Source organism: Necator americanus, chromosome IV (genome assembly GCF_031761385.1).
Source record: "Necator americanus strain Aroian chromosome IV, whole genome shotgun sequence".
In the NCBI taxonomy this organism is placed as follows: Eukaryota; Metazoa; Nematoda; class Chromadorea; order Rhabditida; family Ancylostomatidae; genus Necator; species Necator americanus.
Genome location: NC_087374.1, coordinates 20,020,616 through 20,035,140, shown reverse-complemented (window position 1 = coordinate 20,035,140; position 14,525 = coordinate 20,020,616). Strand labels below are relative to the sequence as shown.

Here is a 14,525-nt window from a genome sequence, read left to right as displayed (position 1 = left end):
TCTCTAAAACTTCACTGTCGCTTATTTGCTAGATATTTGTTGTAAACACAGTGAATCAATCATAGTTTTCTCAAATTATTAATTCGTTTGCACAAAGCATTCTCTGAAGTGTTTATACAGTGTGAATGACGGAAAATATCTAAGTCATGCTCTCCCAGAGCTAAGTAATTAGCCAGTGATTAACTCATTTACAAAGTTGGTTTATTTACACTTTACACTCCTTTTCAGCCCTTGCTTAAAACACGTTTCTATATTTTCATGCGCACACACGTTCATAAAAACCTCTATGATACTTCACTGAAATTGTTGCCGTTGAAATCTCAAAGAAATTAATCAAAGACAGGCGCTCTGTCGTCTGTCCTTTACTAATTAACTTGAAATTGAAGCCGCAAAAGATGATCATTTTGTTGCACATCGTTTTCCCTCTGTTTCAATTCACCTTAGTTAGACCCTTAATTTCAGTTAGGTATCAGAGAATACGGATTTTGTGCGACTAAGAAGCGATAACATGAAAGTACATCCGACGAAGGACACGAAGAAAGGTACGTTCTGTCGCAATTTCTTGGGACCCGCGGGGATCGCCTAGAAAATGCACGTCCATCGTGGCTGACAACATGATGAATTGCATGCTAGTCTCTTAAACTTCCAACATTGTGCTGTGATCTCACCTCTTTCCTATATTACTTCACGGGAAATGCATTCCTGTATGCGAAGCGTGAATAACGAACGTTACCTCCTACGCGATACGAAGGCCTGGCACCCTACTGATTTCGCCGGTGACAGATGTCTACGTGTGATGAAATTATTTAGTTGCGCACGTTTAGTGCAGCCGGTTAAGAAACAACTATGGTTGCGCTGTTCGATAATTCGAAACCGTCCCAAGGCGAAACTGCATCAGACCGGTATCAGACTTGTTTGGAAATAAAAACGCAGGCTTAATACATCGGCTGGCCCAACATGCCAATATTTAGGCCGCACAAACCTTCGCAGACATCAAACGATTTTGGGTTGAGTCGAACGCGTATGCGCATCGCAAAGAGGAAGCAAGCACTTTATCCTTTACTTAGTTCCTTTTTTTTTCCTGTTTTGGTCGCTTCCGTTTTGTTGCACTGAATGTTCATTATTAGAGACAGTCGTGGAAAGCAATTAATTTGTGGATCGAATCACCTATTTTAGTCTTGAAGGAGGCGATTTGCCGAAAAGTCATCCTATAAAGTCGATTGACAATCTGGCGCACAGCTCATCAAAAACAATTACATTAAAGAAATACTCTACATCACATCTCTTCGGGAATAGCCGCAATTAGAAAGCTTGATCGCTTAATTATGACCTTTGTCTATGCAACATCATTAGCTTGCTGATAATTCTGCGAGATCAGAGCAGACAGACATATTTCAACAGAATTTCTGTCGTTGAAGCAGCAGTCCAGTCACGTCAGCTGTTGTCGGCAGATTATTTATTATTTCGCCAACAGCGAAATAATTAATAATCTCAGTGCTTCATATTACGTATCAGCACAAATGAGTCCCAACTGGTAAATATGAAGCTCGATCAAGATAAATACCACGTAACTTTCACTTTTTTTTACTGCTTAACGTATTCATGTAAGGCTAATAGCTATATTCGGCACGTCTTCCCCTGTGCACACATCTCCTTAGTATAGTTTTCCTTAAATCATGTACTGCACAAAATTATCCATAAAATTGTTCAACCAGTAATATATCACCAGTTTTGATCGACTGACCAGGTAGAACACTCCTCGCTTGAAACTCAACACTGCAATGCCTATCGTACATTTTTCAGTTACACGTGCGCGTTAGCAGCAGCTGCATAATCGTTGAACGATAATTAAGACAGCTCCTAATATTTTTATAATAGCTGCAGCCTTACTCATCGCTGCAGTTACATTGCAGCAAGCGTGTATCCCGCGTCGACCGCAAGTTCCTCCGTCGCACTTCCACGGAGCGCAGTTATGGAGCAGCAGTTGTGGAATTGCGCCGGGCTTGAGTTCTTTTTTATCCAATTTTAACAGAGGAACGTGGGAAAGGAAGAAAGCACTCGACAGAATAAGTGTGAAATCGTTTGAAGCAGTGTCTGTTTAGGCCTCAGACGTGAAAGATTGAACGGATAATAAAGATTCCACTCAGAAACTTACCAGAAACGTGCAGTGGACGATATAGAATCCTCTCATGTCTTATGCACCCGTCTTCAAAGTTCATAAAAAGGTTAAAGTCCAGTTCATGTTTTTGTTCTCAGAAAAATGCAGTTCTTCAACTTGCCTTGGATCCTCGACAGCAGCGATTATAACTGCAGCTCTAGGACTATTTCGGAATGGTTAGCAAGAGGAGGGGTCAACTATTTTCAAGGAACATATTTTGGTCTGTCTGGAATCACATTTATTGTAAGTGCACCGTTTTTGTACCTTTTAAATTTAAACACTCAGAAAGTTTTTTATAAACCTGTCTATGAATGAAATGAGTGAATGATTTTGAAAAAAATGGAAAGGAGAACTATAACTGTTCAAATCCAAAATTCTGGCAGTTTTTGAGCTATATTTCCCCTTCTTGAATAATTTTACATTTGCTGGAGTCAAAGGATAGGCGATCACACTGTGTTTAATATCTAGTATAATAATAATATCTAATTTAATATCTAATATGTTTAATATTGGTTCGCACTCCATGTACTCAGCTTGTAATACATTGAGGCGCAATCCATGTTGCTGCAGATCCTTCCAAGACTGCACTTGTTTCTGGAGATCATCTCGAGACTCTGACGCGAGCATGACATCGTCGGCAAAGAGTCCACGGATGTTGCTTCTGGATTTCCTTCGTTATCGTGTCCATGCACAGTATGAACAGCAGAGGTGAGAGGGATGAACCCTGATGAACCCCTACTTGTACAGGGAATGGCCTGCTTGTTCCAGTAGCACACCGTACAACGCTGGTAAGCTTCGCATAAAGCAGCTTCGTCCACCGCACGTATTTTTCTGGTACTGCGTGCGACCTCATGGACATCCATAACAGTTCATGTGAGACACAGTCGAAAGCTTTCTCGAGATCGAGAAAAGCAAGATGCACACTGCGGTTCCTCTCTCGACGTTTATCCAGGAGGATACGGACAGCATGGATAGCATCTATAGTGCTGCAGTCCTTCACAAAGCCGCACTGGTTGAGTGAAACGCTGACAATTTTCCTCAGGCGAGCTTCCAGGGCACGCTCAAAAACCTTCATCGTATGGCACAGCAGTCGTATAGGCCTGTACGAAGTGCAGTCAGGAATGTTTCCTTTTCCTTTCCGGACAGGCACGGTTACGGAAGTTTGCCAAGCGTCTGGAGTCGGTCATTCTGCAACGATCTTGTTAAATAGAGTTGCGAGCCACACGGACCCTCGGTCTCCTAGCAGCTTTATCTACAATACTATTCGATTATCTCTAGAATTCTGGACGGGCCATCCACTTGTATGAAGATGTAGACTCCATCACTCTTGAACTGCAACTATTTGTTGTGTATATTTTGAATGGTCCTAGGCCAACATCCACCACCTAAAAAATCACGTCTCAGGTGAACTCTAAAGATGGTTTTTCCGGCTGGCTGACATTTCCAGTTCAAGCATGCGATGTAATAACTTGAGAAGAATCTTTTTCTAAGATGGTTGGTGTCACTTACTTCAGTTTTGGGGTGGTTGTAGCACAGTCAGTAAAAGGTTCCACTGGGTCCGCACGATCGATAAATTTCTTCGAAATCGCCCCAACCAAGCCCTTCATCCCTCTGAAGCCGATATATTGACTACCAGACTTGTCCAGAAGGATATTATTACTTGCTTGATACATCGACTAGCTACCGTAGGGGGCGGTCGTTAGGTACCTGCAGCCGAATAAGTGCCTGCAGAAGAGGCTGTCGGTAGGCCAGAGCAGGCATATCGTAGGCTAGCTGTGTTCACTAGGCCACGCCCATCCGCCACAGGTCATTTGCCGTGTTTGTATTGCAATAACGTAATAGAGTTGACTTCTAGGAAGGTTCAAAGAACAAAAAGGCAACAATGTAGCAATGTATAAAGGGGAGAAAAACGTAGAAAATGAAGATGCTAAACATGAGGCAGCTGCACGATCCATCGCAGGTTCGAATCTGCTACAGTGCTTACCAAGCCTTTCACCCCTCCGGGGTCGATAAATTGGTAACAGACTTGTCTGGGAGGATAAAAACACTAACTTGACACATCTGCCAGCGTCCGATTCTGAATTGAAGTGAATGCGACGGCGCATCACAAGTTTATTGGTTAAAGCCACATACATCAATTTAGCTTTTGGCTCATATCTCGGTTCATCCTTCAATCGTGTAGCAGTTGCTCTCAACAGAGTCGTTGTTATGCTTCCTTTCGCCCAAAAGTTTCGATTTCTCTTCAAAGGTATCATTTTTACACCTCCATTCCGTCAATACCTTCATATTTACTCTTATTTAATTTCTACAGGCGGGTGTAATTATCTGTGGAATTTTTTGAATATCAACTATATGAGTGCAAGATTATTCTTCACTTGTGTTGGTAGTTACAACTCAAGAATTTCATCATATCTTTTGGTCTCAGCTATATCGGATGATATTATACGGGCAAGGTCTAAGCCCAGTTTTTTTGCAGTCTTTAGTTGGACCACTGAAAACTAAAGAATTGGCATTGTCAGGACAAAATAAAACGACTCTCTAGCTGCTAAAAAAATGTTTCTTCATGTGAATTTCTAAGGACTGTAGTATGAAATCACATCTGAAGAAATGTCTGTAAAAAGATAACCGAAAGATTGCTGCAAGGATGATCATCATTATGTCCGAAACTACTTCTGCATTAATTTTGGTGAATATATGTAGTTCTTCAGGAGTTCTCGCATTACTCGTCGTTGCCGCTTCCTGCTCATAATACAGCGATTATCGCTATTCTTTTTATCTCCTACACGATTGAGTGTTTCTATGTTCTGAAAGAGGCATGAGCTGCACATTCTCATTTGGATAAAGCACAACTACTGGTATGATCTTGTGGACGTCTTTCACAATGAGCAAAATGGAGCAATAAGATAAGATAAATTAGAGCAATAAGATCTCATGCAAAAATAATTAAGTCAGAGCCTCGCATATCTGTGAGAGAAGCTCTAGATCTCGTGATACACTATGCTCTCAGCTTCCACCATCCAAGGATTGGAAGACATCACTCACATACGTGATTTGCTTCACAATGCCATGATAGTTGATAGTCGTGTATGTATATTATTAGCAGCCAGTGCGGTTTGCGCCAAAATGCCCACTTCACTCTCAACTGCGCAGGGACACAGCCGTGTCAGAGAGCTTGAGCGAAGGATGGACTAGAGATATCGATAAGATGTCTCTCTGCTGCTTCATACTACGAATGGGATGATAAACATCCTGGCACCCGTGGACGATCCATAGATTTGCAGGACTACGACAAATTTAGTAGAAGAGAGCTGTGCGCTGTATACTTTAGGTGCTACCCATGACTGATGTCCTGTACGCATAAGCGACTAGTGAGCCTCTCGCTCGTACTTCCGGTACGGTCATGTATACTCTACATATGCACATAGTAATGATGCCCATTTCGCTAGTCCACATATAGACAGATTTACAATAACACTACAAAGGGGCTGGACAAATAAGCCAAGACGGTTTATCCCTTTGTCCCCAGATCTCTTCTTCTGCGGAAGTCGTGATAGTGAACTCGCGAAGTGTGCTCAATTTCTTGGATAAGTCATGAATAGTTAATGAATTCTTGTGCTCGCTTCGGTGAAGAAATTCTGCGAATTATCTGTCAGTATTGTAGAAGCATAGCCGAAAGGATGGGCGAAGCAAACGCAGAAGACCGCTCCAGGACATCCGCGCGATCGGCGATTGTACAAGATGTAAAGTTTGAAAAGGGGGGACAAGAGGTGTGTAGCTATTTTTAACCATAATTTCCGATGCAATGAGGCCAAAATATTGGAAACAGGTGGAGAAGAGAAGTTTAACTTGCGAAAAATTTAAGAACGATATTGAAATACCAGTCTGAACGTCCGGCTAAAGCCGGACTTCAGACTTTCTGTGGTGTTTGCTTCGCTCGCTTCACTGATCAACGAAAATTAATATTAATGCCGTTTTCTATGAAATTGGGCTCGTGTATCTCCAACAATCTTCTTCCTTTTTATATTATAACTAAAGGCGAAGGGTTTCATAGTATTCTTTCTGAAAGCGTCAGTTCTACATTTGGAAAACATTCGAACTTCAGCTTCAAACACTCCTTATCAATATGTTGCACACAAAATTTAAAAGTATCACTTGAAATATGGGTAAATATTCCTCCTGTTTTCCCCCCAACAGTTATCAAAGAATGATGTTTTGGCATAAAATGACGTGAAAGACATCGTCCTACTGATAAAGATAACGTTCCACGTCGGATCACATAAACATCTTGCTACTATTTAAGCAGTCGTTTGCATGCGCTTCCACTTTCTGAGAACGACGTGCTACCAACTTGAAGCGAACGAAGAAGGAAAAAGACACGCGGAGGAGTCATGTTAGAGTCAGAGTCAAAGGTGAAAAGCGAAGCGCCCGGTGGCCACGGCAATGAAACGGCTGCGACCATCCATCATCCTTCTATAGGTATCTGGCGCCGGCGCACCAACCCGACGTCGGTGGACCCATCGCACCCCATATTATGGCTATCTGGCGCCGGCGCTCCAGTACAACGCCGGTGGACCCGTCACACCCCCTTCTATAGGTATCTGGCGGCGGCGCACCAATCCGACACAGCGGAACCCGTCGCAACCCATTTTATAGCTATCGGACCCCAGCGCACCAATCCGATGCCGGGTGGTCCCGCCGCACCCTCTTTTTCAAATTTCGTGACACACAGACAAACACACACACACACGGGTGGATTGGTGTTCGCTCCGCTCGTTTCACCGACCAATAAGAGATAGTAGTTGCGACATTTTTGGGAAATTAGAATTGCTTTTTATCAAAGCTTTATACATTTTTTTACTCGAAAACTTAAGTATAGATGAATGATTTTATGGTTTTTTCGTTAAACTCTCAGTTCTATATTTCGAGAGCAATCCAGCTTGATTTCACGTCTGTTCCCCTCAAACCTCCACAATTTGAATCTTTATTCGAAGTATGAGTCTGCTCCGTTCCCAGCTATTAGCAAGAATGATGTGCTATCGTGGAATGACGTGAATATCACTATTGTAGTGATAGAAATAACGTTCTACGTCAGATCGCGTAAACTGTTGGGAACCACGTATTGCATTTAAGCAGTCGTTTGCACGTGTGTTACCTCTTTTTGAAAAAGGATGACAACAGCGTTAGGGAGACATGCAGGGAAACAGATATGCGAAGGAACCATGGAAACCTACTGCGTTGGGGTTCTCGCGCACTCCGACGCAATGGAACCCGTCTCTCCCCCTCTAGCTTTCTGGCACCGGCGCACCATTTCAACCCCGTGGGACCCGCCTCACCCCATTTTACAGCTATCTGGCTTCGGGACACGGATTCGACGTCGTAGTACACGTCTCACCCAATTTTTGAGGTTCCAGCGCACCAAACCGACGCCATAGTATTTGTTTCCCTCTGAGGAATTTCTTGACTGAGACACACGCATACACAGACGCAAAAACGTGGCAGAATAAGCACGTTATTGTACAGCATGATAGTTTGCAATTTTGGGAGTATACATTCACATAAAAGTTTATTTACTCTCACCAACGTATGAGAGAAACTAACTCGCCTTATCGGCAGGGTCAAGCGTATAGTTTGGAAAAATCCATCCTAAAAACGACCTCCCCTCTCGCAGAATAGCTGCCCATACAGCAATCAAAATTTGGGTTTAATAATAGAAAGAATTAAAAAAACAAACAAACGCCTAATAAATAAATTAAAATAATACAATATAATAAATAAATAATAAATTATTTTAAGAAATAGTAATGCTACAAGTAAAACAAAATATATATATATTGTAATACAGCGAATATTAATGGAATAAATAATAACTAGAAATTATATGTTCATGTTAGATATATGTTCAAGATTCCGCGTGACGTGTGCCTGATGGAAGAATATCAAGAAAAATAATCGAGGTAGAAAAGCATTCAACCTCTCGATGGACCGATCTAAACAAGGTTAGAATATTGTGTTTGATTTTCTGTAGAATTTCTGTAATAAGGTGTCCTCCAGGTAGCTCGTCTGGAGATGTGGAACAGTGCAGTGACAACAGAGGAAGATGTTTACTGGAATTTACATATATAATAAATTTATAAATGGTTTTAATTTTCTATGTCGAGCAGCAAAGACCTCGAGCGAATAGACTGCTCGAGTAGTTCTTGATGTTCCTGGACTTCGCGGTCACGCTTCCTTTGCTGTTTCACAACGTTTCGTTTCACAGCCCAAGTCTGAGCAGAAATAATGATAATAGCAGAAAACATTTTGCAAAGAATTTCAAAAAGCTCACAAATAGACTGGAAAAAAGTGTTTGCAAAAAAAACCCTTACCGCTAGCGCGATGATCGTTGTCAAAGCGAGGAATCCGAGTACTGCAAAAAGAATAGTAGAGGATCGATCAGAGGGTGGAGCTGTCGTCGTCGTCGTCGTCGTAGGTGGAGAAGAGAGCCATACATCTCTCAACTTTTTTTCTTTGCCAGCCACTCGGCTGAAGGTCTTGGTTCGGAGTTAATCTCATTAAAACGTATAAAGCTCTTCTCAGGAGATAGAGCAGAAATATCCTGGTACATCTGTAAATACTGCAACTAGTGTATGAGTAGATCCAATAAATGATTATCATTATGCGAGGAGATTAAAAGACGTGTTAAGATAATAAAAAAAGACTAACTAGAAGGCAGTTAGATTGTCGAAGATGCTACCGGTAGGTCGCGACCCATTCCACATTGGCTACTCACCAAAAATATCCTCCAGGTATATTTGCTCGGATTAGTGCGAGGTAGACGTTACTGCAAGAATTAGAAGTGAGTCAGTGTATATGTAGACATATAATTTAAAAAGATAAGTGAGCTCTAAATGTGTATTCGGGAACACAATTGTACTGTTTGACACTGATAAAGAGATGATCAAAAGTTCGATCCCCGCAGGAACCATTATTTTTGCAAAACGAAAAGACAGCTGGAAAAGAAGGAGAACACCTTTTAAAACAATTTTCACACTATTTCCAACTATTACCAAACAATTTTACTCATCGTCAGTGGAAATGAACGGATGAGAGTTCGATCCCCACCGGAATCTAGATTTTTGCAAAACCGAAAAAAAATCACTGAGGAGAAAATTTCACCGGCAATTTCTTGAAATTGTGTTTAGAGCACTGTTTGCCACATACACGTGTTATATAGAGGTTATTTTAGCAATTAAAACCAGGTCTTAATTGGAAATTACTGCTGGACATGTCGGATTTTGTCAACTTGAAATAAACATGAATAACTCACTAAGGAAGAGGCGTAAGAAGATAAAGCTGGCTGCGATGTGTAGAGGAAGATTTGCGCTATAAAAAGGTCAAAAAATCTTCTGCGAAGACCCTCTGGTTTTTTTGAAACCTAGTTGGGAAAAAGTTAAGAAATTTGGCATTTTTCTCAACTTTTTCTCAACTAGCTTTTTTAGAGACGAAAACTGCCTGTAAAAAAGCGAAAACAAATTATGATAGCAAAAATCTTCCTCTACAACATGCTGCAGACCGACTTCGTCTTTATAAACTAAGAGCTGAGTTATGGAAATTTGTTTGAAGTCACACAGATTTTGATGCGTTGCCGAAAATCTGAGATTTCGCTCTTTTTCCCGTCGCGAGGATACGATAGCGCCGTTGAACAATTCGACTCCATATTTGGATAGAGCATCAAGGAAAACCCTTGACTGCAAATTTTGGCCTCTGTAGGTGTTCTGGTTCTCTCAAAAGCTAGTTGAGAAAAACTCGGAAATTTGGGGCAAAAAATGGGATTTTTCTCAACTAGGTTTCAAAAAGGCTAGGAAAGCTAGAGGCACCAAACTTTGTAGAAATATAGGAGAAATCTCCCTCTACAGATCGCAGCCAGCATTACTGCATGAAATTCACTTTGAGCGTAGATATTCAGAAACTCGTGGAGCCTAATTTGTACTACTGTTAACTCTTATTGCGCCTTTAGATGTCTTTTTTTCATATGCATCATAACTGCTTTTTCGACTGAAAGTAAGAAGTTCGACACTGTAGGATGAGAAATGTGCTCTTTAAATCCTTTTACACTAAATGCAAAAGCATCACTTATAGCAGGGATTAATCCTTGACCGTCAAATTGAAAACTGCATATCAACGCATTGAGCTACCGAACCACAATGCCTTTGTCGCATCAGTCGTTTTTCCAACACATTATGTAATACCCCTACCGAAGTCTTTGTAATCGCGCATAAGTATGCGATGAATGGGGAAAGATCACGCATAAAGCACTTTATCTGCACTACACTTACCAACTTAAGCTAGCGTTCCTGCTTTTCATTGCAATTATGCTTCTACGTTTACTTAGTGCTCTCACACTTGTGCTAGCTTCTGATATTGAATTGGCTGTGACGAAGAGTGCCAAAGCACTGTGCAAGCTATGAAGATTGCCTTTTATGGTCTCTTAGTACTCAATACGAAGTTACCTCTGGTTAGTTTCATTTCTTTCATATAAATTAGTAACACACAATTTTGTAGTGTAGACTGTAATTTTGTAATTTTGTTTTGTAGAACTGTAATTTTGTAGTGCTTAGACTTGATGGGTTTGACAAAAAGTCGATTTTTTGAAAGAACAAAAACTTTTAGGTAGTTAATTGCATTTAAAATAATTGGTTTCCTATTTTATCACATCACAACATTATCACTTTATTTATTATGCATCACATTTATTCAAGATTTCAATTGTTTGTGCTAATTCAAAAGTAAGCGAGAGGCTTGTTTATAGAAATCTTGATGTTTTAGGGGTGTTTGTCCGTACGTTTCCTTCGACTACGAGCTTCTTCTTTCTCCTTTCCGAAGGCTTTCCTTTTCGTCAGGTAATGTAGACTCCTAATTGCACATACGATATGTTTTTTACGGTTTGTGCCACCGAAGCGACTTCGATGTCATCAAGCAGTTAGAGCAGCAAAAAATGCTAAACCGTCCATCTTCAAGATTGGCTCAAAAAGCGCAGTAGTTTTTTTTACCAGAATTATGAAGAATAAATTTTTAGAAATCATTTTTTGGTTTGTGTACCCTCTTTTTATCCTAACTTTTTATGCTACTATAGTCTTCCCCAACTGCAACCGCGAGTCTTCTTCAATCGTTTATTCGAATATTAAACAAATTTATTTATCCTATATCATTTATTTTTATGTTAACTCAAGTACTCAAGTACTGAATATGCATCATTGACGTTTTTTCTTCTTTGAGACAACTCTTCCATTTTTTTTGTCGCAAATATCGAGACCTGAAAAAAAGCTTTAGAATACGTTTCAGTTGTTAATATCTTCTGATATGCGGTAAAAACATGTCATTCACTGCTGATCCTCCTTCAAGTTTCGGCACTACGTCTGAAAAGAAGCAGTTTTCATCTCTGTTTTTCTGCTGAATGTCACATACTTAAATTACACTAAATTTTGTATGTGTGTAATATGTGTTTATTTGAAATCGACAACCCCGTCTTTCTTTTCTAGTTACTCCTTGCATTTTTTTTCTGATTTTCCGACCCCTAGTTTAATTTTTTTCTTGGTTTTCCGAGCCCCTCTTACGACCTCTGTTGAGAAATTCTCAATACACGCTTGACCCTGCTTATCGAGACCAACATACATGTATAAAGACCTTTGGACAATGGTGAAAAGGTAGAGCACTCGCCTATCAGGTACGTGGCAATGGTTCGGCACCCCGTCGGTGCAGTTTCGCATCATTATGAAGCATTTTCGTGACACGCAGACAAAAACACACATACAAACACATACACGGACTAAGCGCGTTATTATATAGCATAATAATAATAAGGCAGCAAGAGAAAAGAGAATGAAGATGAAAAAGATGGGAAGACATTCAGAAATACCAGCAAACACAAGTAACTTATCTGATAGTTTGCATCTGCTTTTAGGATTTTGACTCACTGTTAAGCTCCTAATTTTATCAGTAGTTTATGAGATTTTTTCAAGCAGGTGCATAGTTGCGTTGTTATGTGATTTGATGAATTTATGGAATTCCTTTCCAGGTCAAATTTTCTGTCGCATTTTCAGATTTCCCTACAATTTTTTTTATTTGCCTCACTACATCAATATCTGCTCTTCTTTATAGTTACATGAATTTCTTTGAATCGTCACATTGCCTGATTATAACAGCAAATATATTGTGGCGAATGAGTCACGGTGAGTATCAGAAGTCTTTGGTCAAAGTTCAGAAAATGTTTGAAACTTGGACCCTAACGCTTAATTTTCAACACTAGCTGAGAAGATAAATTCGTACTTCTAACAACGGCGAATTACCAGGAGAAAAGTGGGAATAAATGAGATTACAAAGGTGACAAACGGTCATCATCACATGTGTGAACAACAAACATTTGTAACAAATAAACAAAGAACATAACAAATTGTTAATAAAAACAAAAACAAATGAAGTGTATCGTAGTTAAAAGGGTTTGAAAGGACCCATGGGTGTTCCATAAAACAGAAAGAGGGAAGAACAGAGCTTACTAGAATTTCGCCCAAGTATTACACAGGAGGGTTGCCTTTTTTTAGTATGTTGTGTGGTGAATTGACTGATCATTGTCCTGCTATAGAACGTAATAAGTCCTCATGCGAGATCCTTTTCTCAAACCCAGAAAGGTACAGGAGAACAACGGTCACCAGGGTTCAGATGACCATTAACCCAAAACGCACGAGTCTGTCAGAGGCCTTACGCGGACCGTTGGAGAATCCTAAGTGGAAGGAATCACCAACTAGCATAACTTTGCTATTGTTGAGGCTAACCAGTAGAGAAAAAGGACCAATTGTAGGGAAGAATCTCAGAAAATAGCACATAAAGGCAGAATTACAGCTTCATAGAGTCGTAAAAGAGCACTAGAAAGAAGAAAAGAAACTAAAATTGTGAATTAAAAACACGAGTTAACCCAATGATTACGCGATGGTTAGCTTTAGTAAGATATCTACTGAGTTCAACAAAACAAAATGAGGTAGAACAGAGCTGTGTAGGAGAAAAACGGTATTCGTTATTAATTTTCCAATTAGAGAAGGTTTTCTTTCATGATCCTGGAGACTCTAATAACATTAAGATGGTGATCGATTTACTTACGCCGCAGTACTTACAAACTTCCAATTCTACTCAACTTCTGTTCCCTGCGATTGCTAAAATGATTATTCTGTTACGATTTAAGGAGTCCATGGATTCGTTTATGTGCTAATAAATCGCCTAATTCGTAGAGGAGTGTGGTCGATGTTGACATGTGCAAAAGTTGATCAATCTGTAAGCTTCCTTATAACTACTTCGATCAGCGTCCAACCAAAGGTTTGTGGTAACGGAACGAGTAACGGAGACGTGGTTGTCGGCGTTGCTTATTTTGTCTTATCACTGGGATGACTCTGTTCGATCAGAGCAGGGAAGACAAGTAATGTTTGCAAAAACAAGTGAGGAAATCACGGTAGATGTTTTCCGATCACATGGAAGAAATAAGTGCTGGCGACTATATTTGTGCATAGTCTTGTGCAAATTCAACGTATACCTTCAAATAACAGAAAATGCGCATGCTTTGTGATTTCTCAAAACTGTTGTTTGAAAGCCACAAAATTCTTGACCACATTTCCCTAAGACGACCGTAGAAACTAGTGGAATGAATAATACCTCTATATCTTTGATGACGGCAGTTTGTTTTGGCAGGCACATACATATGAAGGATGAAACGTTTGCACCTACCGACGTTTCCTCCATCGAAGCGTACTTGTTTATAGTTCTGGAAATGCTGCGAGTCATTGTGGATAGGGGTGGTTCACGGATGAAACAAGCTCTGAGTTATGCCCTTTTTTTTGAAAATAAACTATTATAACCCTTCTTAAAAGTTGTAGATAAGGCTAAGGGAAAATGTGTCTGGTCTTCTGATCGTGTCCAGTACATTCATCTTTCTTTAGCAAGGCAATTACGATGGAAATGAAGCCATCGTAATTACCTTGCTAAAGAAAGACAAATGTAGCCTGCTTTATCGGTGTCATCAAATATTACTTAGTTGTTTTGCTGACGTAAATTCGGTGAAATGCCATTCTGATGCGGGACTTGGAAGTTCATCAGGATTAAAAGAAAAAAAAGATTAAATACTGCATGTGTAATGAATAACATTTCCTATCTATTGCTTCATCACTCATATTTGAACGCTGCTAAAAGATTTCGTACCACATTTTCATGACATTTCCCTGAACTGATGAACAACGCAGATGAAGTGCAGTAAGGAGAGGGCTGCCGCCATCGGTGCGCAATATTCTTCTTGGCAAGTGTGGAGCATTCATTTACATGTAACGCTAAATTTTAGTATTCTCATTTT

At 40.1% G+C, this 14,525-nt stretch overlaps 2 protein-coding genes across 3 annotated transcripts; one reads left to right on the top strand and one right to left on the bottom strand.

Annotated features, from left to right (window-relative positions):
- Positions 1-2,759: 2,759 nt before the first annotated feature.
- On the bottom strand, positions 2,760-3,233 carry RB195_002017 (uncharacterized protein; the record flags this gene model as incomplete). The annotated part of the gene is made up of 1 exon (XM_013452834.2): positions 2,760-3,233. One exon carries the CDS (start codon positions 3,231-3,233, stop codon positions 2,760-2,762), a length of 474 nt encoding a protein of 157 aa, XP_013308288.2.
- Positions 3,234-10,601: 7,368 nt separating this feature from the next.
- On the top strand, positions 10,602-14,298 carry RB195_002016 (uncharacterized protein; the record flags this gene model as incomplete). 2 transcript variants are annotated; one of them, XM_064199067.1, is made up of 5 exons in its annotated part: positions 10,602-10,652; positions 10,897-10,975; positions 12,238-12,366; positions 13,371-13,459; positions 14,119-14,298. In XM_064199067.1, 5 exons carry the CDS (start codon positions 10,602-10,604, stop codon positions 14,296-14,298), a joined length of 528 nt encoding a protein of 175 aa, XP_064054948.1. The 2 variants fall into 2 exon arrangements, with proteins under 2 accessions (XP_064054948.1, XP_064054949.1); XM_064199068.1 differs by lacking the exons at positions 10,602-10,652; positions 10,897-10,975; positions 14,119-14,298 and having other exon boundaries at positions 12,357-12,366; positions 13,371-13,573.
- Between the last annotated feature and the right edge of the window lie 227 nt (positions 14,299-14,525).